Below are 24,651 nucleotides of genomic sequence, written 5' to 3'. Positions count from 1 at the left end.
AATGGCATCACAGGTTTTTAATTCTCTTTTATAAAATGTTCATGGAAATGTTGGTTTCGTTTAGAAATCTTTGGAGCAGCGCCCCCCCCCACCCAAAAAAAAAAACAAAAAAAAAAACCCCATGATATTAGGCGATGAGGCCATTCGTAAACTAGAATATTCATCAGAAACAAAAGAATTGGCTATGGTTCAGAGTGAAAAATTGTTGTCATGCCATGTATTCCCTTTGGTATGCATTGTTGAATTTGGAATTTTGATGGATTATAACTAGATTGTTACAGAAATTTGCATAGTATTGATCATGTCATTTGACTGTCAGTCTAAGGTCAGAAGGAGCTATTATATTTGATAATGGCTTTACATTAGCAGTGGATATCTCTATCCAATTGTCCACCTAGCCACAAAAGATTGTGATAGTTGTATAAGTATTTTGAGACCATAATACTATTTGTTTCCTCACCTTTGCTTCAGAACTTTTTTGCTGGTAGAAAATGGGACATATCGTTAAAAGATAAAGTCCTCTTCAGATTGACTTAGATATGTAACAGATATGTCTGTACATTTTCTTGTCAAAGATATAGAAGTAGTATGCCGTAGCCTTCTCAGAAGGAAACATCGGTAAAGAATTCCAAATTAAATGAAAAGCAAAATTTAACTTGGGAGAGTCCCACATCATGTTCCAATTACCAAATGCACTTGAGAAAGAAAAAGAGATTCAGATTAATAACATTTTACTGTGCTGCATTTTTTTAACTGGTTGAGTTCTCACATCATGCTAAGCCATGAACCTTACAAACCATAATGGTTGATTGGTTTAATTCTGGTTTAGCTCATTGTGAACCCAGCCTATGATTTGTTTATTTAGCCAATAATATATCTTAGGTTCTCTAGATTTTCTCAGGCTAGCACTCTGCTCTGCTAGATTCATCTCTATCCAGTAGGATAAAAAGCCCTGAAAAAAAATATTGAAGTGCTTTTGATTGCCTAACAGAGGAGGGGAGAGATCAATCATACAGAGGTTTTCTTCCATTTTACCCCACTGACCCCATCTGGTCTGACAGAGAATTGGATTAAATCAGTGAAGAGAATAAACGTTTTGTTATAACTGGGCCCGACATCAATCATTCTATCATAAATGTCACCTCAGATGTGGAAATGATAATTGAAAAAAATGACTTTTTATTGGTCTTCTGTGGAATGTTACAAATCTCCAAATTGCCATTATTGTTGGCCTAGAAGCAAAGATGTATGTCCATATGGCACATGTTTGTATTTTTTAAAAAAGGTTAGCTGTTCTGGAATAATTACTTTGATTTATATATCCCTGTGGAAAGAAAGATAGGATATAAATCAAGTATATAAATACAATAAAAAATCAAGCTCAGCTGATAGTTCCTAATTGGGAACTGACACTTGCAGTAATGAAATACAATTCATTGTGGTACAGTATTAAATATAATGGTGGTAGTAAGATCAACATTTGAAAATACCTTAAATTGCCTGTAAGGGGAACCTGCATCACCGCCATTTTCATTTATTATTAATAATAATTCAGCTATTATTGGGACTGTATTGGAATTCCATTGCTATTCCAATCCAATAACAACAACAATAACAACAACAACAACAACAACAAGACACCAGCAACTTCTCATTACTTACAATTATCAAAAGGTATAAAAACAAAGAATAAAAAAACACAGATAAAAACAGCACATGAGAGAACAACAGAGGAAGCATCTGGAGTTTTTCTTGAGTCTTGATTTTAAAAAAAAACACCACAAAATTAAAAATGTTTCTTAAGCACAAGAAAGGTTGCTTTTCTTTCAAATTCATCATGCATCTGTTTTGGCAAGTAGTTGAATTATATACTATTTTTTCCAGTAACTTTTATTTCCAGCAATTCATTTGTCAGAATAGGAATAACTGAATTGGAAGCAAAAGCAGGGGGGAGTCTATCAGAGCTGATTTCCAAAAAGATAAAATGGGGTGCTCCTTTTTGCCATTATTTATTTAATGATGCAGCCATTCGTATGCCACCCCCTTATGATTCTAGGTGAATTACACTCATAAAGTAATAAAACCATACCCTGAAAAACACTGCAAACAACACATCAGTCAGTTTGACTTATCACCAGTTGCTTCCATTACTTTCAAGTTGAGTTGAACATGGACAGCTGAAAACAGATTTTAATTATAGAATCAAAGAACAATGAGCAGGATGGCAAATGAATGGCAGGCTGATAGTTCATATCTAGCCTAATTATCTCAATAGTATATTGCCACAATACTCCATATTTGTCATTTCAAGTTCCCCGAATTCTAAGAGAAAGTTGTCAACATTTTTAGAGAATCCATTTATATTATATGTTTGAGATTAAGTATGTTGACTACTAATCCTTGCTAAGTGTTGCCTTCTACCAATGGTGCACAGCTATAGGAAAATTGCTTCATTTTAAGGAGAATTTGGGGGAAAAAATGGTTGAATCTGAATAGGTGGCTTCTGCCAGCCAGCATAGACCATTCTAAGGACCAATGTTCTGAATTGAATTGGAAGAACAGTGTCCTTTGTGTTCTCTGTATTTGTTATAATGACTGAGTTCCCACTTTCCACTAGACCATGATATTTAAAGCTTAGTTTGTTTGCCAAGCAACACAGGAAGTTAACACCAAAGCAAATCAATCATATTCTGGTTAGCCATAATATATAAACTCTATCATTTATGTTATCTCACACCCTAATGATACTTTCCATTGACATCTCAAACAGGAGACTAAGAAGTAAACAAGATTTAATCCATACATTTTTGTCCATCCCTGTCAATCTTCTTTATCAAAATTACTATTTATCTGACAACATAAACAGTAGAGAAGGGCTTCTATTAACTGTTGCTTTCAATTAAAGGATAATAGGGAAAAGTGAGCATCCTGGGCTTCTAAATAAACTTCATGAAAAACATTGTAATTGCAAGCATCTATTTGTCCATTGTAGGTGCAAATAAGCATATAATAGTATATACAAATAGGCAGTAATTAAGATCAATCTTTTTGTGTGTATGTCATTCATCTCTGATTTGGGGCAATAACATTAGGTTAACTATTTATTGTTAACCATTATGGAACTGTTGTCAAAATAAGAAAATTGGGTGTAAATATGTAAGATTTTAAAAGGTGTGCATTGTATTTATATACTAAGGTTGATAGGACACCAGAGCAGGAAACAAACAGAAGAAGGAAATGGAAATGGAAAACTACCTTATTTTTTGACAGACTACTGCTGTGTATCAGTGGCCCCCAATCTTTTGGGCAGCAGGGCCTGGTTCCATGGAGAAAGGTTTTTCCGTGGACCAGAGAGGCATGGTTTCATGTGCTGCCTGCATCCCACGGATGGGGCTTCACTTGTTTGCGCAATCTGGTTTCTGGCATTCCATGGAGTGGGGCTGATCCACAGACCAAGGATTGGACACTCCTGCTCTATCTTATCTGGAGGTGTTTACTTCAGCTAAGTAGTGACTCTTTCTGTGATAGTTTACCTAGAAAAGTTATTACCTGAAATTAGACTTTCTATATACAACAAATACTAGTATTAACTGTTATCTCATCCAAAAAAACGTATGGAGTGAGTGTGTCATGCATTCCAGTTTTTTTCCTTCAGAGTTATTTTAGAAGTCATAAGTCAGTCTAGCGCCAACTCTGTTTTCCCATAGGAAGGATTTCAATCACATCAGTTCAAGGTGTAGTTCCACAGGTCCTCAGGAGAGCCATCTAAATGATTAAGTTGAAGTGCCTTGGATCTGTAGATAAATTATAAAGACAAACTAAACTTCTGTGGGTCTTAAGGACTCCTGAGAAATATCATTAGGTTAGCTGCCACCATAGATACACTGCATAAATCTCTAGCTGACTTCTAATATCACTACATTCCTTGGTCATTGAAAATTGAGAAACCCATTAATCCTCTGCTTCAAGTGACAGTCTCAGCAGATATGATTGTACTCCAATATATTTAAAACGAGTGACAAGGTGTTCCACATAAGAACACCTAAACAAATGTTTTAATGACCATTTTACTCTTTCTGAGTCTCCCAGTAATATATAAGAAATCACAAACATATTTATGAGATGGTTTGTATTTGATCTTGTTATTTCAATCCTGCTACTTTTTTATTGAAGACATGTTTTAATAAAGTGCCATTAAGTTTGAATTTGTTTCAGAGAAAATAATTTGAATTTTCTTCATCCTTGTTGTAAATTACCCAGAAGAGTATGCATTTCTTAGCATGGTACTGCCTTTAAATAATTTCTAAATGACATTACAGAAAGAAGGAGCTTTATAGTGAAGCTCTCTAAGATTGGAAGTAAAAGGTTAAGTATAGCCTTCTGTTAGCAATACACCCTGCTGTACCTGTTTGACCATTATAGTACTTTTATTTTAAATTAGATTTTAAAACTTGAAATAAATTAATGGAACTATTTCTTGACTTTGTTTCTTCTCTATCACCACTCACTGATGAACTATTTATATTTAAAATAAACTGATACTTTGGTTGTAAATGATTTATTTGAAACATGCTTTTGCTTTCTCTTCCTGTTCTCCCTCATCTGTTGATAACGGTTCATGTGAATTCTTGGATCAACAGCAGACGCAGTTCTACTATAAGAAAGCAGGTAAGAAAGTTATTTAAACGACAATAAAACCACTCTATAGTTGTCAGCTGTTACTGAACATGCTGTTGCTGTCAGTTGTGCCTGGACTCTGGTCTTTTTTGCAGCAATATTTTGTGGGCAGCTTTAAAAGGAGCAGAGAGTCCAGAACATGGAAAACAATTGTTAATTAGTAATTCTCCTTTGCCTGGGTCAGACCCCACATGAAATATTCTGTCTGGTTCTGAGCACTGCATCTCTGAAAGAATGATGACCAATTCAAGTAAGTTCAGCAGAGCACAACCAAGATAGTGAAGGAAACCAAACCAAGGATCTTATAAGAAGAACAACTAAGGTGAAATATGAAAGCAGTTTTCAAATATTGAAGGGTTGTCACACAGACGATGATTTATTTTCCATTGCCATGGAGGATAGGGTCAGAAACATTGAATTAAAACTAGAAGAAAGGTATTTCAGCATTTGCTGACTGTTTGAGCTATTAACAGTAAAACAGGCTGCCATATATTATGACAAATTCTCCTTTACTAGAGTGCTTCAAGCAAAAACTCAAGCACAAAAGAATATCCAGTGAAGTTTGCAGATCAATAATCCCTTTTCTAATATGTATAAACAAAAAAGCTGCTACATAGAAGGTAAAAGGAACATTCTTCTGAAACTGCCTAAGGACATTTGTCGGAATGAGGCATAACCTGATACTAGATTCCTGAGAAATCAATTAATGCTTACCCTATGTTAGAATTTATCTCACTTACAAATTATTAGCAACAATATTGAAACCTATTTTGAGATAAAGTTTCATCAGGATCATCAATATCACTTGGTGGAGAATAGCTCAGAATCTATATTTTATACAGGTTTCCCTGCCTCCTCCTGTTCTCCAAGCTTTATTGGTGACCAGGTATTTATGAATGAAAGTCAGTTACCTTCACTACAATTTAGGGTGCAATTTAGGGTGAATTTCCAGTTTGAAGTAATATATCAACCAAATTGCACAGTATGTGAAAAGGCCCATCCTGTGTCCAGTTGTTGCTGTGCATATAACATTAGAGGACCTGGAGGGAGGTGAATACTCAGGCAAACTAAAGTCCCCTGCAAATTATCTGTTGATTCGTTTTGAGGCTAAAATTTGCTGAACTTCATTTGAGGCTATCATTTATCTATAGTTGATTTTCTGTTTATTTGCACAGAACAAATAAATGTGTCTGTGAATGGGTCCATATACATTGTTCCCTTATCTCTTCCTGCTTGGAATTTTTGAACTTGAAGCTGTTGCCCTCTAATGGCTGGAACTTACCCGAGCAGTTTGTTCTTTTCCACTTTGGTTCACCTTTATAACTCACAACTTAACTGCTCCATTTCACTGTAATTGTGTGTTTCAGCACTACTGTCAGCACTCTTGCATTATTTTCTGGTTTGTTAGGTAGGAGAGAGAGAGAGAGAGAGAGGGAAGGAGAGAGATAGAGAGAGGGAGAGAGAGAGAGTATCGGGAAGGGAGGAGGGAGATGTGCTGTGGCCATAAGAGAAATTCCAGTGTCTTTTTGTCCCTATCTGATGACTTTTGGCATGGTAATTTTTAACATACTATTGGAAAAACTAGTAGGGTGTAAAATTGCATTCAGAAGAGCTGGTTTACAATGCTTACTAGTACAAAATATCCCTTATTTGAAGGGTTAAAGGAAGCTATTCTGGTTCTTTGTCCCTGTGTGTACATATACAGCTGCATTGCTTCACGGATGGTCACAGCAAAAGTGTTATCTATACATGCGTTCATACACATACACATACACGCACGCACACAAACCACCAAGGGCAATATTCAAAGCAGCAATGCTGATCCTTCCAGAGGAGGAACATCTTTAATGTTGCATGCTGTCATGCTTTGCAAAAGACCTCTCGGCATGCTTTATAGAACCCTAGAAGCTATAACATATATAACTTGTGTTCACAGTAAAGTGAGAAATTGGAGTTTCTTTTTTTTTTTCCTCTTCAAAAACATCTTTGATTTGAGGCTTCACTTGTAGTTTGTTGTCATTTAATTATTAGCTTACAATAAAGCATATAGAAGTCTTCATTATTTTGTCCAGAAATTTCTATTTTTCTATTCCCCAGTCAATTCTGTAATATAAGCAATGATAAGCAATTATTTGTCTTTTTTTTATTTTACTAATGACCATACTGGCAACTTATTTTAAAATAGCAAAATATCTTATCAGTTTGAGAAAAACATAGGGAAGCTCTGTTCCAAAATGGGGATTCTATTTTCTCTATCAGACTAAAGCAGTCTAAAAATAATGGAAAAAGAGGCATATCTTTCCTGGATTGATGACATCAGATCTGTAAGACAAAAGGTGTTATGATACATGGAAAGATCTTGGGATACTGGGCAGAGATACTGTTAAAGAAGCTGACTATATGTAGAAACAATATGTATTTAAATATCCTGATAGTTATCGTCACAAAAATTTCTTAAGGAAAAAAAATCTTAAAATTCTGCCTTAATTTTATTTAGTAGTATATTGCGGAGTTTTTTCCTGTAAAACTATTCTTTTGGGTGTTACCGTTATAGTCATTATACACCATTGACCATATATATAAATATGTGTCTATTCCCAGCTTCCCAGTATGTGTATTTATTGAATAATATATTTTGCATGAGACTCACTGTATAGCAATCTTACATTTGGAAATAGATGTCCCTTGGCAGACTATTTCAAAATATATGATGTTCAAAAATTCTTTCTTTCTTTCTCTTTCTTATCACATTTTATCATCCAGGATTCCAGCCACGCAATTCCTTTGGTGGTAGAGAGCTGTATACGTTTCATTAGCAGACATGGTAAGTGTGAAAAGGAAACAAAATCACAGGGTTTTACTTTATTGTTAAGGATTGTGACACAGTTTAAGGTATTTATAAACAAATGCCTGAAAGAGAGAGAGTGTGCAGTATTGTCACTTTTTTATTCATGACTTCCTCTGTTAAGTTTTAGGATTTCTTTGACTTAACATCTCTGCCAAATGCAGCTCAAAAATGCAGTTTGCAGTCGTTTGCCTAGTCTTTTCCCTTTTTTAGCCTTTACTGGCCAATAAAAATGCTCCTAATTAGATAGCATTTGACTGTTGAGATAATTATCAGTGGATGGTTATTCATATATATATATATATATATATATATATATATATATATATATATATATATATATAATTTGTTTTCTGAGGTTCTCATGGTATTTGTATGTGGATCTTTGGTTATTTGGGTTTTCTCCGCGTAAGATTGGAAGTATCTAGGCAACGTTTCGATGAAGTCTCATTCATCATCTTCAGGCTTCTGTCTTCAGCTCTGTGCTTCTCAGAGTGATGTGAGCTTGCAGCTGCTTCTTCCTTTTAACTGCTAGTGGAGGTGTGACTTGATTGGGTGGGGTTGATAATAACTCGATAATCGAGTTAGAAAACCAAGGAGTATACGAAATCCCTTGCACCGCCTGCCCCACCACATACATTGGACAAACTAACAGAAGAATAAGTGCACGCGTTGAAGAACATAAGAACTCAATCAAAAAGAAGAACCGACCTCTTCCTGGTCCAACACCTCAAAGCCACAGGACATGAGATTGACTTTAAAAATACCAGAACTATCGCCAAAACCGAACACTTCAACAACAGAATAATCAGAGAAGCCATAGAGATAGAAAAATGCCCACACAGCATGAATAAAAGAGATGACACGTCCCGCTTACCAGCCATTTGAAAACCCGCCCTCATGAACAGACGAGTACCTAACATGATGAATGACACCAGACCCACATCCACGAGGGCCACACGAGATGCCACCACCACACTTCCACGTAAAAAGCAGACTCACACCCACACAGAAGATGAGACACGACCACAGACCAGAAGCCGCACTGCAGCTGCATCACTACCCACTTCAAACCCCTCTGAGCCATACATGAAGCAAACTGACCCCCACCATGAAGATGCAGCACGACCACGAACTCAAGCCAAACAGCAAGATCACAGCTCACCAGCTCAAATCCCCCAGTAACTAAGACCAACCTGAGCACAACCAAGCCCCCACCTGAACAGAACACACCTCCAGCCAATCAGAACATGGCCAACTCCCCAACCAATCAGAACACAGCCAACCCCCAACCAATGAGAACACACCCCACCCAATCAGAACACAGCCAAGCCCCCACCCAATCAAGTCACACCCCACTAGCAGTTAAAAGGAACAAGCAGCTGCAAGCTCACATCACTCTGAGAAGCACAGAGCTGAAGACAGAAGCCTGAAGATGATGAATGAGACTTCATCGAAACGTTGCCTAGATACTTCCAATCTTACGCGGAGAAAACCCGAATAACCAAAGATCCATATATACACACACACACACACACACACACACACACACACACATACATACATACATACAGGTCTTGGCGTGTTTGGGTTGTCTTTTCCGTGTAAGATTGAGATCTCAATCTTACACGGGAAAAGACCCGAACACGCCAAGATCTGCATACCTGTACCCATGAAAATCTACGAATATATATATATATATATATATACTAATATATATATATATATATATATATATATATATATATATATATATATATATATATATATATTAACTATACTAATTACCAGAACCAAACGCCTGGCAGACAAGACACACATTAAGACTGAACTATGCACCCTGACTAAAATATTGACAGCCAACGGCTTCCACAAAAGCAAAATCACCAACTTGATCCACAAAAACACACTGAGACATAATAGAGACCCAGAAGATGAACAGACCCATGGAACAGCTGTCCTGCCCTACATAAGAGGCACTACAGACAAAATTAGTAAGATACTATACAGACACCACATCAAGACTGCCTTCAAAACAGACAGAAAAATAGCAGCCATCCTCAGAAACCCCAAAGACAAAATTGACCTGGAAAACCAAGGCATATACGAAGTCCCCTGTGCATCATGCCCGGCCACATACATTGGACAGACCAATAGAAGAATAAGCACCCGCCTGGATGAACACAAAAATGCAGTCAAAAAGCTGGAACACACTTCCTCACTAGTCCAACACATGGAAGCCACAGGTCATAGAATCAACTTCAATGGCACCAAAACCCTAGCCACTATAGAAAATCCCAGCCACAGAATCATCAGAGAAGCCATAGAGATTGAAAAAGACCAGAAAGCATGAACAGAAGAGATGATTCCACCAGGCTGTCAGTCATTTGGAAGCCTGCACTCACAAACAAAAAAATCTCCACACCACAAGCCAGGCAAACACCTGGGCACAAACAGATCCCCCCTGATACCTCCAGCTCAAACACACCCCAACCAGGCACCCAGATGAAACCCAGCTTCCTAACTAATGATAGCCATCCATTTACCCGGCCAAGCTGCACTAAAGGCCGCCAATAAAGTAACACAATGTTGCCAGCCAATCAAGATACAAAAAGAGCCAAAAAAACAGACAGAAGATATTAGAAGCAGAACACAGCAAACTCCAAGACCAATAAACACAGACCAAGACTCTCAACCAATCAGGATGAAGAAAAAACCATTCTGGCACAGCAATAGGCTGCCCCAAATTTAAATCTGAAACCACTGTAAAAGTCTAACTCACAGACGAACACTATACAAAAGCCTGATGATGGCAGATGAGATTCTGCTGAAACGTTGCTACAACTTTAAAAGCACCACTACTATGACGTGGGAAAATACCCGAACAAAGCTGAATGCCATATATATATCTGCCATCATCAGGCTTCTGTATTGTGTTCGAACACAAATCTTCCAGATGCCCCAAACTATACGGCCTCTCAAAAATACACAAAGAAGGCATACCTCTCAGACCCATAGTCAGCTCCAGAGGAGCACCACTACAAAACCTAGCTAAACACTTAGCAAAACAGCTACAGCCCCATGCTGAAACAGCAGCTTCACATGTACAAAACTCATACCTCTTCTTGGAAATGATCAAAGATCTACACGTGGAACAAGAAGATCTGCTTGTAAGTTTCAACGTGGTTTCACTATTCACTAAAGTCCCGATAAAAGAAACTCTTGAAATCATCAAAAATAAATACCAACCAGCTAAACACCTCATGGAACTAACAGAACACTGCTTAACCAACACATATTTCATATACAAAGGACAAAGAAACAAGCAAATTGAAGGAGCCCCTACGGGATCACCACTCACCCGTCATTGCAAACCTGTTCGTGGAAGAATTTGAATCCAGAGCCCTGACTAATGCCACCCACAAACCCAAACTATGGTTAAGATACATCGATGACACATTTGTGATTTGGCCCCATGGAAAAGAAAACCTAAACAATTTCCTAACACACCTAAACAGCACACACCCCAAAATCAAGTTCACCATGGAAACAGAAACAAACAAACAACTACCATTCCTAGATGTACTAATCTACAAAAAAACAGATGGTACACTAGGACACACCATATACCAGAAGAAAACACACACCAACCGCTACCTCAACGTCCAATCCCACCACCACCCAGCACAGATAAACTCCGTGGCCAAAACACTAATTGCTAGAACCAAACGCCTGGCAGACAAGACACACATAAAGACTGAACTATGCACCCTGACTGAAGTACTGACAGCCAACAGCTTCCACAAAAGCAAAATCACCGGCTTGATCCACAAAAACACACTGAGACATCCTGCCCTACATAAGAGGTACTACAGACAAAATCAGTAAGATACTACACAGGCATCACATCAAAACTGCCTTCAAAACAGACAGAAAAATAGCAGCCATCCTTAGAAACCCCAAAGATAAAATTGACCTGGAAAACCAAGGCATATATGAAGTCCCCTGTGCATCATGCCCGGCCACATACATTAGACAGACCAATAGAAGAATAAGTACCCGCCTGGATGAACACAAAAATGCAGTAAAAAATCTGGAACACACTTCCTCACTAGTCCAACACATGAAAGCCACAGGTCATAGCATCAACTTCAATGGCACCAAAACCCTAGCCACTATAGAAAACCCCAGCCACAGAATTATCAGAGAAGCCATAGAGATTGAAAAAAGACCTGAAAACATGAATAGAAGAGATGATTCCACCAGACTGTCAATTATTTGGAAGCCTGCACTCACAAACAAAAAAATCTCCACACCATTAGCCTGGCAAACACCTGGGCACAAACAGATCCCCCCTGATACCTCCAGCTCAAACACACCCCAACCAGGCACCCAGATGAAACCTAGCTTCCTAACAAATGATAGCCGTCCATTTACTCGGAGCCAAGCTGCACTAAAAGCCTCCAATACAGGAACACAATGTTGCCAGCCAATCAAGACACACACACACAAAAAGCCACAAAACAGACAGAAGATATTAGAAACACCAATCAAGCAGAACACAGCAAACTCCAAGACCAATAAACACAGACCAAGACTCCCAACCAATCAGGATGAAGAAAAAACCATTCTGGCACAGCAGTAGGCTAGTCCCAAATTTAAAACTGAAACAACTGTAAAAGTCTGACTCACAGACTAACACAATACAGAAGTCTGATGATTGCAGATGACATTCTGCCGAAACGTTGCTACAACTTTAAAAGCACAACTATAATGATGTGGGAAAATACCCGAAGAAAGCTGAATACCATACATGTAAGTACCCGCGAAAACTTAAGAAAACATATATATGTATATGTTGTAGTCCTAGGCGGCATTAACAGGGATAGAGTCAAGATCATGTGAAATTTTAATACCATTCTTTAATGCCTTGGTAAGACCACACTTGGAATACCACATCCAGTTTTGGTCACCACCTGATATAAAAAAGATATTGAGATTCTAGAAAGACTGCAGAGCAGACCAACAAATATAATTAGAGAACTGGAGGCTAAAACATATGAAGAACGGTTGCTCAAATTGTTTAATGAAAATAAGGCTAGGGGTGACATGATAGCAGTGTTCCAATATCTTAGGGGTTGCCACAAAGAAGAGGGTATCAAGCTATTCTCCAAAGCACCTGAAGACTGGACAAGAAGCAATAGATGGAAACTAATCAAGAAGAGATGCAACTTAGAACTAAGGATAAATTTCCTGACAGTTAGAACAACTAATCAGTGGAACAACTTGCTTCCAGAAGTTGTGAATGCTCCAACACTGGAAGTTTTTAAAAGGAGATTGGACAACCATTTGTTTGAAATGGTATAGGGTTTCCTGCTTAAGCAAGGGGTTGGACAAGAAGACCTTCAAGGTCCGTTCCAACTCTTTTTTCTGTTCTGTCCTGTCCTGTTCAGAGAAACATGCTTTGTTATGTTGTGTTTTGCCAACATACTTAAATTTTGCTTCAAAGATTTCAAAAGTAATTTGTAATAATCAAGAAGTAATAAGTTAACTGTGAAAGAAATGGTTCTTTGTCACTTAATGACATATAAGAAACTCCTTCCAATTTTAAAGTTTCATCAGGCACTACCCACGTATATACTTGCTCCAATCAGAGTGGGAAGTATGCATTTATCTACATAATAAAGAACTATTTGTTTAAATCTGTAGGCTGTCACAAGTTAAATGATGCATGGAACAAATACTAATTCACAGGAAATAAGGTATCCTTTCACATAATTGAAAAACAGTGGAAGAAAAGAGAAATATAATAAAATCAGAGATAATCCAATGTTAAAATAAATGGCCTCAGATCAAAGCTGTGTATTTTCTGTAGAGGTTTTTGTTCTAATTTCCTTCTAAGCCAATGCAAGCATACCACTACATCCATAGAAGAAATACAACTTCTATTATGAAAAATCTTTTGTGGGAGACTTAGATATTTCTGGGTCCAGAGTATTCATTCTATAAATAGAAGTTCTCTATTTTATATCAAAGGATTCTTTCATTTAAAAAAAAATCAAAGATTGTAGATCTAAATCATGTATAATAGACCGAATAATATACCATGTAACTCAATCTCTTGGATTGCATGTACAGTATATATATGTATGTATGTATGTATGTATGTATGTATGTATGTATGTATGTATGTATGTATGCTGCTTAAAGGAAGATTTGACTGATTTACTTTCAAATGTCTCCTGATTAATCTAGCCTGAAAGGCTCACCAGGGATTGAGTAGTAAATTCAAGCAATTTTGAAATTAGTATAATAATTTAATCATACTATGCACTACAAATTGGTTGATATCCCATATACAACTGAACATCAATATTTAGTCTGTTTTCTATTTAAATATTGTTTATTTTAAACTCACCTTATAGTAATAAATCTCTAACAGGATTCAGTCAATGGAAAAAAAGAAAAAGCAAGAAGAAAAGCAACTATTATTAAAAGCTATATAGAGGCTGGACTGTCACAGAAACCACAAACCTTAGATGAATTGCACTCTAACCAAATAAACATTGGTACAGGCTTGGCCTTCACATAAAGAGGTCACCACAATCAGAGAACCAAATTATTTATCTTGTGTCTACATGTAATGTGCAAATCTTCATAACAATCTCTGACAGATCTAAAAACTGAGGCACGTGTACAGAGAGACATGTTGAGGACCCACATATATGCAGTTCTGTGCAGTGAGACATGTATGGATCTGTACACTGGAGAAACACAACAACCACTTTACAAACGTATGGCACAACGTAGGAGAACAAACTCATCAGGATAGGATTCAACAGTCCGCCTGCATTAGAAAGATAAATGTAACTCTTTTGAAGACAGCAACGTCCATATTCTGGACAGAGAAGAGTTCTGGTTTGAAAGAAGAGTCAAAGAGGACATTTATATTTAAGGTTGAACAGCCCAGCCTTCTCTCAACAGAAGGCGAGGAATATGACTCTGTCTATCTCCTGTTTACCAAAGAGTCCTTTCAGCAGTTCCAAGAATGTTCCACACCCATTTGCACAATTCATGTGACCCTGAGGCACAGATAAACCTCCTAGTGGCCTCAATGACTTTCAGAAAGAGTGCTAATGACTAGATGGCTGCAAGGAATATAAATCTTTCCATCATTCAGTCAGAACTGAAGAAGTTTCTTGGACAAGAAGCAAAAGTCCAGTTGCCATTTGAAAAAGCACTTTTGGGACAACCATGACCTGGATGATGGAGAACCTCCACAGATGTTGAGGACCCACAATGTCTAAACAGGCATAGGAATCATAAGATCCTAAGAATGTTTTTGGACTGGATTTATTACTCAAAATGGCTTAGTTGATGTAAAAAATGTCAATCATTTCAAGTTTGGAAGTGATTGAAAAGTATATCTGTATGTATTTATTGTGTTGATATGCATTCACATATCAACATACATATATACAAATATGCATATATACATATATGTAATATTTGTGTACAACAGATGTGTAACAATTCTCTAAATCTATTCTGGAAGACATTTTGTTTCAATTTATTTAAAATACAAAATCATTGAATGCTATAATTGGTGACTGTCATCGTTTCCTCTACCAAAAATGGTGGAAGGGTATCATTTGTGTAGTTTCTTCAGTTTTCATGGATTCTTCCTATTTTCTTCCCAGGACTTCAGCATGAAGGAATATTCAGGGTATCTGGATCTCAGGTTGAAGTGAATGATATAAAAAATGCATTTGAGAGAGGTAAGAGCAGTTATGATTGCCTCTGCATTTTCTTTGTGCTTCAGGATTTAAGAGATGCTAAGACTGAAGTTGCAAATGAGGACAAGATCTTCTTTTCCAAGTTTATCATGCTGCTGTAATGAGTATATTCTCCATATCCTTGCCTCTCCCACTTCCCAATGCTCAGTAATCTTTGGCATCTAAATCCCTTAGGTTTCTGCTTCTTGTCACATCACTATATAAACATTTCAGACTGAAGGTGCATGGAATTTCTAAAAGGCCTTATAAATTATTTTAAGTTACTTTAAGTTATGACATTTTCATAAGTAAATGGGATAGTGACAGCAGGAAGTTAATGAGGGGAAAGTTCAGTGGAAGTGATTGAAGGGAGAACTCTTCAGATCTGAGATAGGTTTCCTCACATATTTTGTCCCACAAGAGTCGTTGGATGCAATCTAAAAATTTTCTATAAGGAAAAGAATGCCTTCCTACAATGAAAAGAAAGCCATTCAGTGTATGGTTGCACCTTTTTTTTAAACACAAGTAATTTCAGGAGGGGAGAATTATTTGTTTGAAAAAATGGTTTAGGATTTTGAATATGCTGTGCTTTTGCCGTCTGTTTGTATTGCTTTTCACCATGATGTTGTGGTTCTTTTATAAATATTGCTTACCTTATTTTGTTTTTAATCATTTGTATGCTGCTTGTTTTGTAAATTGGGTGATATATAAATCATTTAAATTAATTGAATTTGAGATTTTCCTTAATAAATATGGTCATGGAAAGATGGGATTTTTGTCTGTGAGACAGAAGGTAAATGTATGCAAAGTATAAATCTTACACCTTTCAACATCCCCAATAAACATAGCCAAGGATAAGGACCATTGAGTTCAACAACAAGCTTCCCAAGCTTCTTGGAGACATCAAACTGTTTTAGCATTATTATGTAAATATTATACACTGCTCAAAAAAATAAAGGGAACACAAAAATAAGACATCCTAGATCTGAATGAATGAAATATTCTTATTAAATACTTTGTTCATTACATAGTTGAATGTGCTGACAACAAAATCACACAAAAATTATCAATGGAATCAAATTTAGCAACCCATGGAGGTCTGGATTTGGAGTTACACTCAAAATTAAAGTGGAAAAAAACACTACAGGCTGATCCAACTTTGATGTAATGTCCTTAAAACAAGTCAAAATGAGGCTCAGTAGTGTGTGTGGGCTCCACGTGCCTGTATGACCTCCCTACAACGCCTGGGCATGCTCCTGATGTGGTGGCGGATGGTCTCCTGAGGGATCTCCTCCCACACCTGGACTAAAGCATCCCCCAACTCCTGAACAGTCTGTGGTGCAACATGGCATTGGTGGATGGAGCGAGACATGATGACCCAGATGTGCTCAATTGGATTCAGGTCTGGGGAACGGGCGGGCCAGTCCATAGCATCAATGCCTTCGTCTTGCAGGAACTGCTGACACACTCCAGCCACATGAGGTCTAGCATTGTCTTGCATTAGGAGGAACCCAGGGCCAACCGCACCAGCATATGGTCTCACAAGGGGTCTGAGGATCTCATCTCAGTACCTAATGGCAGTCAGGCTACCTCTGGCGAGCACATGGAGGGCTGTGCGGCCCCCTAAAGAAATGCCACCCCACACCATTAATGACCCACTGCCAAACCGGTCATGCTGGAGGATGTTGCAGGCAGCAGAACATTCTCCATGGTGTCTTCAGACCCTGTCACTTCTGCCACATGTGCTCAGTGTGAACCTGCTTTCATCTGTGAAGAGCACAGGGCGCCAGTGGCGAATTTGCCAATCTTGGTATTCTCTGGCAAATGCCAAACGTCCTGCACGGTGTTGGGCTGTAAGCACAACCCCCACCTGTGGACGTTGGGCCCTCATACCACCCTCATGGAGTTTGTTTCTGACAGTTTGAGCAGCCACATGCACATTTGTGGCCCGCCGGAGGTCATTTTGCAGGGCTTTGGCAGTGCTCCTCCTGTCCCTCCTTGCACAAAGGCGGAGGTAGCGGTCCTGATGCTGGGTCGTTGCCCTCCTACGGCCTCCTCCACGTCTCCTGATGTACTGGCCTATCTCCTGGTAGCGCCTCCATGCTCTGGACACTACGCTGACAGACACAGCAAACCTTCTTGCCACAATTTGCATTGATGTGCCATCCTGGATAAGCTACACTACCTGAGCCACTTGTGTGGGTTGTAGACTCTGTCTCATGCTACCACTAGAGTGAAAGCACCGCCAGCATTCAAAAGTGACCAAACTATCAGCCAGAAAGCATAGGAACTGAGAAGTGGTCTGTGGTCACCACCTGCAGAACCACTCCTTTATTGGGGATGTCTTGCTAACTGCCTATGCTTTCCACCTGTTGTCTATTCCATTTGCACAACAGCATGTGAAATTGATTGTCAATCAGTGTTGCTACCTAAGTGGACAGTTTGATTTCACAGAAGTGTGATTGACTTGGAGTTACATTGTGTTGTTTAAGTGTTCCCTTTATTTTTTTGAGCAGTGTATTTAACTAAAAGAAAAGTAAATAGTTTACCTATAAAATGGAAGATCTATCCTATATTAACCGACAATGCAGTCATGGAAGCAATTCTTCTTCTATCTGATCTTTCAGTGAAAGGATTCCAGATCACCTTTCTTTGATGACAGTGCAGTATAAAACACTAACTTTTCTACATCCATTTCTCATGGTCTTGTCAAAGCACATGCAGTACTAAAACAGTAAATTCTATTAAGATTTCTTGTTCCATCAAAAGGCTGAGGATTAGAATATTGAGGAAAGTTCTCTAATTAATTATGCTTTTTAGGAATGACTGATTATTGGCATTGTTCATTTGACATTTTTGCAAACATTCTGAAACCAGAACATCTCAAAATAGAACTTGTTCCATTTTAAACCCCTTTGCCCCAAATCAGCCTTTCCATTACTATGTATTCCCTTAGAGTGTGAATTGCCTGGGTTGTCACTCCATAACATCTACTAGCTTGAACCATGTTGCGTAGAGTAGAGTAGAGTAGAGTAGAGTAGAGTAGAGTAGAGTAGAGAAGCGTTTTTGGTGAAGTGTGATTAGACATACAAGGAATTTTTCTACAGTGCAGAAGCTCTCAGTGTAAATAATCATAATAATGATACCAATAAGAGCGGATAGTAGAGAAAATAAGGATAATAATAGTGCTACAATAGTGTTAGCCTTATGCTGGATGCCACTTTTAAGAATGGGTATTAATTTTTTAACTATATTTATTTTTGAGCCAAATGTCTGTTTTCATTTTCAAAACAAAAACTTATTTAATTTTCCTTCCTCCCATATTTTGCAGTTTGTTTTTAAAATGTGCAAATATCCTATTTATTCTGTGTTGTTGTTGTCTTTGTTTTGTGGTAACCAGGGGAAGATCCACTGGCTGGAGACCAAAATGACCATGATATGGATTCAATAGCAGGTGTCCTAAAGCTCTATTTCCGTGGTCTAGAACATCCCCTCTTCCCCAAGGAAATTTTTCATGATCTGATTGCCTGTGTCAGTAAGTAGCACAAAAATAACAAGCCAGTTAGCAATATTGCAAGGAAATGAAATAATTTATATGTGTGTCTGTGTGTATTAATACTGACATATAAATAGATTCAAACAAATGAAGATCTTTGAATATTTGAAGTAGAAATTATTTTCTTCCCCTGCTCATTTTCTCATGAAATAGTGATTATATCTAATCTCTACTCTGTGATGTATTACCATCCTATTTATCTCTGCTGAGTATCTTTTCTTCAATCCTGTGTTTCTGTGATTTAACACTATCTTTTAGAAACTGTACCACTAGCTTCTCAGAATATTCCTTAATCCTGACAGTATCTCACAGGAGACTAAGAGATCTGAAACATGTCAGTTTGCTTCTGAGATAGTAAATATACAAAATCAGAATAAAATATCATTGTTTGCCTCTCACTAGGTCGTAAGCTAGTGGAACAATTTGTATTTCTCTTAATGTTCATCTGAATCCCACCACACATTGCTGTTAATCTGGGGCTTCCATTTTGATAAACTGATTAAAAGGGTGATACTGTGTGCTGCCCCAGTAGACTCTAATGTGATAATCATAGCTTGTAAGACAAGAATAAGATTAAGGATATAGATTTTAAGACATAAAGATCGGTCTCTCTTTTTAAACAAAGGCTTCTAAAAAAATATTGAAACATTTGCCTGTTTGGTGGTTTGATCCAGTCCTTCTTGACTCCCCCATCCATCCCGCCATATTATTAGCTTATCCTTCCCAATGTCATTTCATTTGATTATGCTAAAGAAAAGTGACTGGCTAGGTAAATTTGTAAACTAAAAATAATCCAATGAAGAACATTTTTACTTTGAAGGGAGCCCTTTAAGGAATTGTTTTGTCCTTTTTTTGTCTTTATCATTTGAAGGCAGTGTAGGATCAATATGATTTCATCATTTACTTAATTATTTATTTGAGAAACAGAAAGACAGCTAACTGCTGTCTGCTGGTCAGCATCTTCCTTAAAGATATTAGACAATCCTCACAGTATTTTTCTGCAGCATATAGGAAACAAATTAAGCTGGTAATTTATACCTCATCATTTCAAGGGTATTAATACTTTCCCTGGGACTGATAGGTTTACAGTGAACATCTTGGTGCTGACTCACTTCTGTAGCAAACAGTGAATTCATTGTCAGAGCATAAGAAGGACCATGATGGAAAAAGCCTTTGAAGTAAGATATAGGAGAGCTCCTCTTAAAAAGATCTGCAGTTTCATTTTCACAATAAATGAGTCTACACAGTTCAACTCTGTTAGATGAAAAGAGTAGCTTGTTGCCAAATAATTCTGAACTTCCAAAGCCAAGGCTTTGTGCTGCCCACTTTTTTCCCATTATATTGCTGTAGACATAGCTCTTTGTCTCATCATTCAGGAATGCTAATCTGCCTGTGGAATATTAAGCTAAAGATTTCTTTTGAAACACCCACCTTAAGAAACTAAGTGTAATAGACTATCTGATGTAATTGCGACAATGGATAGTATTCAGTACTTCCACACTTGACCAGCTTCAGATTTTCATGTCCTGTTCTGTTAACCCAGAATATAATTATATGTTTCATACATCTTCACATAAATGAAGCATTCTAAAACTATAATTCTCAGTAGTTCCATTCTGAAATTTGGATAGAAAAATGTCCAATTACCAAAAGCAAAATTATGAGGGTGCTCTCTGCCACTACCCTTTGCATTCAAGAATGCTTCCTCCTATCTCAGTATGGCTTTTTTTAAAATAAAAAAAATAAAACCAATGAAGCAGTGAGGGTGATTATAATGCATAAAAGCAGAAGCATAAAACATAGATATGTGATTTGTCCCAGATGGGAATAATATTAAGACATTATATTTTTAACTGTAATTCTAATGAAGTTGTGGATTTGGATATTTTTCCATATCCATATTCATCTGTATAGATGAAGGTGATTTATTAAGAATATTCTTTTGATTTCACAAAAAGATTGGAAACCAATTTTTGGGAATTCTTTAATGTTTTTGCTGCTATACTGATTTTTATTCGATTCTTTAAAAATATAAGCGAACCGTAGAAATATGCACTTCAGTTTTCAAATGCATTGTTATAAGTAACTTGCCAACCAATACAAAATATTTCATTAATTTCTTGTGTTGCTTTATTTTGTATATCCTAAGAAAAATTATTTAAAAGGTCATAAAAGCCATACTCGTATTAATTACTAAAGATTATTGTGTAATTATTTCAGATTGTCAAAACTTTCTGCTAAAATGGACACTAATCCAAAGATGTTAATATCTACCAATTTGATTATAATCCTTTAAACTCAGTCTAGAAACAGACTGATAGTGTAGTGTAAGATTGTGTGAAATTATGTATTACTAGCTTTGACTATTTTTTATAGTTGGCTTTAAATTAATTGATGGAATTGATTGAAGAGAAAATAGCAACTGTCCAGACCAGGAGTTCAAATTTATAATACTACTTTTATTATAAGATTATTGTATCAGAATCTTGCAAGTTTGAAAGTGCCTTTCCTCTTTCTGCCTTTATTTTCAAGAGAACTATACTCACTGTTTAGTGGCTTCCTTTAGTGACCATTTGCAAACACAGTATTTTTTTAAAAAAAATCCTTTTCTGACCAACATATGCACTTAACATCCAAATGTGTGCCCCTCACAACGGCATGCCAGAGGGAGACCAATGCTGATGTAGCTTTTATGAGAACTTTACCTGAACAAAACGGCAACAGCCACTGTTTTTGGCAGCATATCTCCCTCCCCCCCTCCCTCTCTCTCTCTCTCATATGTATTTGCTTCGCAACAATTTTTTTGATTTAACAAATGAATTGTGGTTACTGAATAAGGAGAAGCTTTGGGGAGGGTTGAGTTTGAGAGACTTCCTCAAATTACATTCCTGTTTTGGATTCAGATTTCTGACTTTTTTCTGGATTGCGGCTCTTCCTGTTCCTCAAGATTATTCTCTTATCTCATTGTAGTACTTTAAAGAGGACCAAGCAAATTTTCAAGAAAGCCTGTTAGCTTTGATTTGAATTGGGGGTGATATTGAAGAGAGTTCTCTGGTTTTAAATTACGTAGCATTCCATATTTTAAGCAACTTTAACATTCTAGATGGTAAGAATTTAAAAAGTGATTGCATTGCTTCATTAATAGCAAATTGAGACTGGCGATTCATTTTTATTTTTATCTTTCCCGTTCCCCTGTTCTGGTTGACATATTTCCATAGAAAGCAGTAGGCTGTCAGTCCTAATCAACTTCTCCCAAAAACCTGCTTCTACAGCATATACAGAGTTCCAAAACATTTTTGGAAATGAGGCATTGCAGCTTGTTCCCTAAAATTAATAATGAACAAATGTAAAAATAAATAAGCATTCTGCTTGGATGTGAAGCCTGGTGGAGGAGGGCAGGTGCCCATAAGGGAAGGAATGAAGGAGGGGTTACATACAGATGATATCGTTCAACCATATTCTGCATTTTATATTTATTTTTCTTTTTGAAAAATACTTATAGACTACCATTAAGGGTAAGAGCAGAAGCAAAGAACTCTCCAAAATAAATAAAAGACACTTCAAAGTTAAATAGTAATGAAAATAATGGTGTTGAGTAAAAAAAAAAATCCCCACTCCCCAAATACCATCAGAAATCATATAATGCATCCAATAAAAATTCAAGAAAAGCCACCAAAAACAAATGGTTCTTTGATGTTTTTCAAAAAGCCTATGTCAGACATTCCTGGCAATGCATTCTTGAGATGTAGGAGCCATTGCAGAAGTTCTTTCCTTGTACCTACAATTCTTATTGCTTTCAGCAAGCAGACATGTAACAGGAATTTTCTGTTGATCTCCTTAAAGAACAGACAGGCTGATAAGGAGGCAGGGATTACATCATGTTCCAAATATTAGTTTTAAAATTTAAATCACCACATTAAAGTAGGCTTGGTGCAGTTGGCATTGTGTAGCATTCAACCTCAACAATATCATTGGGGCAACCACATTCTGCCCTGCACCAGTTAAACTTGTTGAATTCCCTTTAAAGTCAGGATCTGGCCAGGCAGAGTTCAGCACCTGATGGACAAAGTTGCTCGCATTCATTGGACCCCATACGTGGAGATAGTCTGTGTGAGATTCCCGGGGAGAGGTCTTGCTTTGTTATCTGGAAACAGTTTGATCCAATTGGCCCTGATGAACTGGACAGGGCCCTTTATGCTGTCAGTTAGATCCTTGTTCCTCCTGGATAGTGAAAGCTTCCAGGATAGTGACTAGCGGATGGGTCCAGGCAATGATCAATGCATCACTAGAGGAGGGAACATTTCAGGATGCTTTTAAGCAAGCCCTGGTTTACTCCTTCCTTAAAAGAAAACATAGTTGGATACCACCTGCCTGGACAATTTTCATCCAGTTTCCAACCTTCCATTCTTAGGGAGGGTTGTAGAAAAGGTGGTGGCCTGGCAGCTACAGAGGATCCTGAATGAAATGGATTATCTAGGGCAGTGGTCCCCAACCTTTTTTGTGCCAGGGACCAGTTTCACGCAGAAACACTTTTTCAAGGACCGAGGGGGGGGGGAGTCCGAGTTTGGTGGTTTGCTTGCAGACGTTTCATTATCTGACTAGGTAACATCTGATGTTGTTACCTAGTTGGGTAATAAAACGTCTGCCAGCAAATCACCAAGTTCAGGGAGCGCCAATGCCTCCTCATTGCAACCCTGAGCGACAGATAGTCCCTGCAGGACGGCTGAGAAGCCCCGCCTCTCGGCCCTGCCTTCCTCAGCCCCATCCTCCCTCCTCCCTCAGCCTCATCCTCAGGTGTCTGCCTCGTTCCTCTCTCAGTCACTCTCTCGCTCCTCCACCAGCCCAGGAAGAAACTGCTTCAAAGAAGCCTGCAGGGTGGCTTTTCCTGTTGGCGCAGCTCTTCCGAAGCGCCCGTTCACCCCCACCCCGCCGCCCACGGTTCAATCCAGTGCTCCGTTCTGCCTGCCTGCCTTTGTTTCTGGTGGTTTGGAGCGCAGCTCCTCCGAACGCCCGTTCACCCCCGCCCGCCGCCCGCAGCTCAATCCAGTGCTCCGTTCTGCCTGCCTGCCTGCCATTTGTTTCGGAGCAGCTTCGCTGAGTAAAAGAGGCAAATAGTTATTATTCTCAGCCAAGCTGCTCCGAAACAAACGAAGGCAGGCAGGCAGGCAGAACGGAGCACTGGATTGAACCTGGATTGATTGGCGGCGGGTGGGGGTGAACGGGCGCTTGGGGAGCTGCGCCGACAGGAAAAGCCACCCTGCAGGCTTCTTTGAAGCAGTTTCTTCCTGGGCTGGTGGAGGAGCGAGAGAGCGACTGAGAGAGGAACGAGGCGGGAGGAAACCGAAGCCACTGAGCCAGAGAGTAGGACAGGCTTTGGTTGCTTCCTCCCTCCCCTTCTTTCATTTGTGTCCTTGATCCCTGATCCCAGCAGCATTCACCGAAGGTGAAGAAAGCCGCCATTTTTATTTTATTTTTATTTTCTTTGCGGCCCGGTGCAAAGTGATCCACGGACCAGTACTGGTCCGCGGCCCGGTGGTTGGGGACCCCTGATCTAGGGCAAATCTCTTTTCTTAACCTTCATAATCACATTGCTAAGATGCAAAAAAAAACAAAAAACCACCATCCCATCTGTATCTATAACACTTCTGCTATGCTGTGAATTCTCAATGCCTCAGCGTGTGATAAAATAATATTTACACACGTTCAAACATAAAAACATTTAAAAATCAGATTATTCTCATACCTCTGAATATGTCAACCAGAACTTAGAGTAGTAAACTAAAGTGTGACTAAGTTAT

At 38.2% G+C, this 24,651-nt stretch overlaps 1 protein-coding gene across 6 annotated transcripts in view; it reads left to right on the top strand.

The window, feature by feature from the left end:
- Nucleotides 1-24,651, top strand: part of SRGAP2 (SLIT-ROBO Rho GTPase activating protein 2) — a 230,962-nt gene that overhangs the window by 186,610 nt on the left and 19,701 nt on the right. For 4 of the 6 annotated variants that reach the window (XM_026676784.2, XM_026676783.2, XM_087959643.1 and 1 more), the window contains exons 13-16: nt 4,641-4,668; nt 7,441-7,501; nt 15,223-15,300; nt 18,698-18,832. In XM_026676784.2, coding sequence (XP_026532569.1) covers nt 4,641-4,668; nt 7,441-7,501; nt 15,223-15,300; nt 18,698-18,832 — 302 coding nt within the window. The remainder of the gene's footprint in view (nt 1-4,640; nt 4,669-7,440; nt 7,502-15,222; nt 15,301-18,697; nt 18,833-24,651) is intronic. The other 2 variants (XM_026676786.2, XM_026676785.2) reach the window with 1 other exon arrangement.

This window comes from Notechis scutatus, chromosome 3, assembly GCF_049901735.1.
Source record: "Notechis scutatus isolate UNSWTSFEM ecotype Mainland chromosome 3, rNotScu1.2, whole genome shotgun sequence".
Classification (NCBI taxonomy): Eukaryota; Metazoa; Chordata; class Lepidosauria; order Squamata; family Elapidae; genus Notechis; species Notechis scutatus.
Note: the sequence above shows the minus strand (reverse complement) of the source record. Positions and strands in the feature narration are given on the sequence as shown.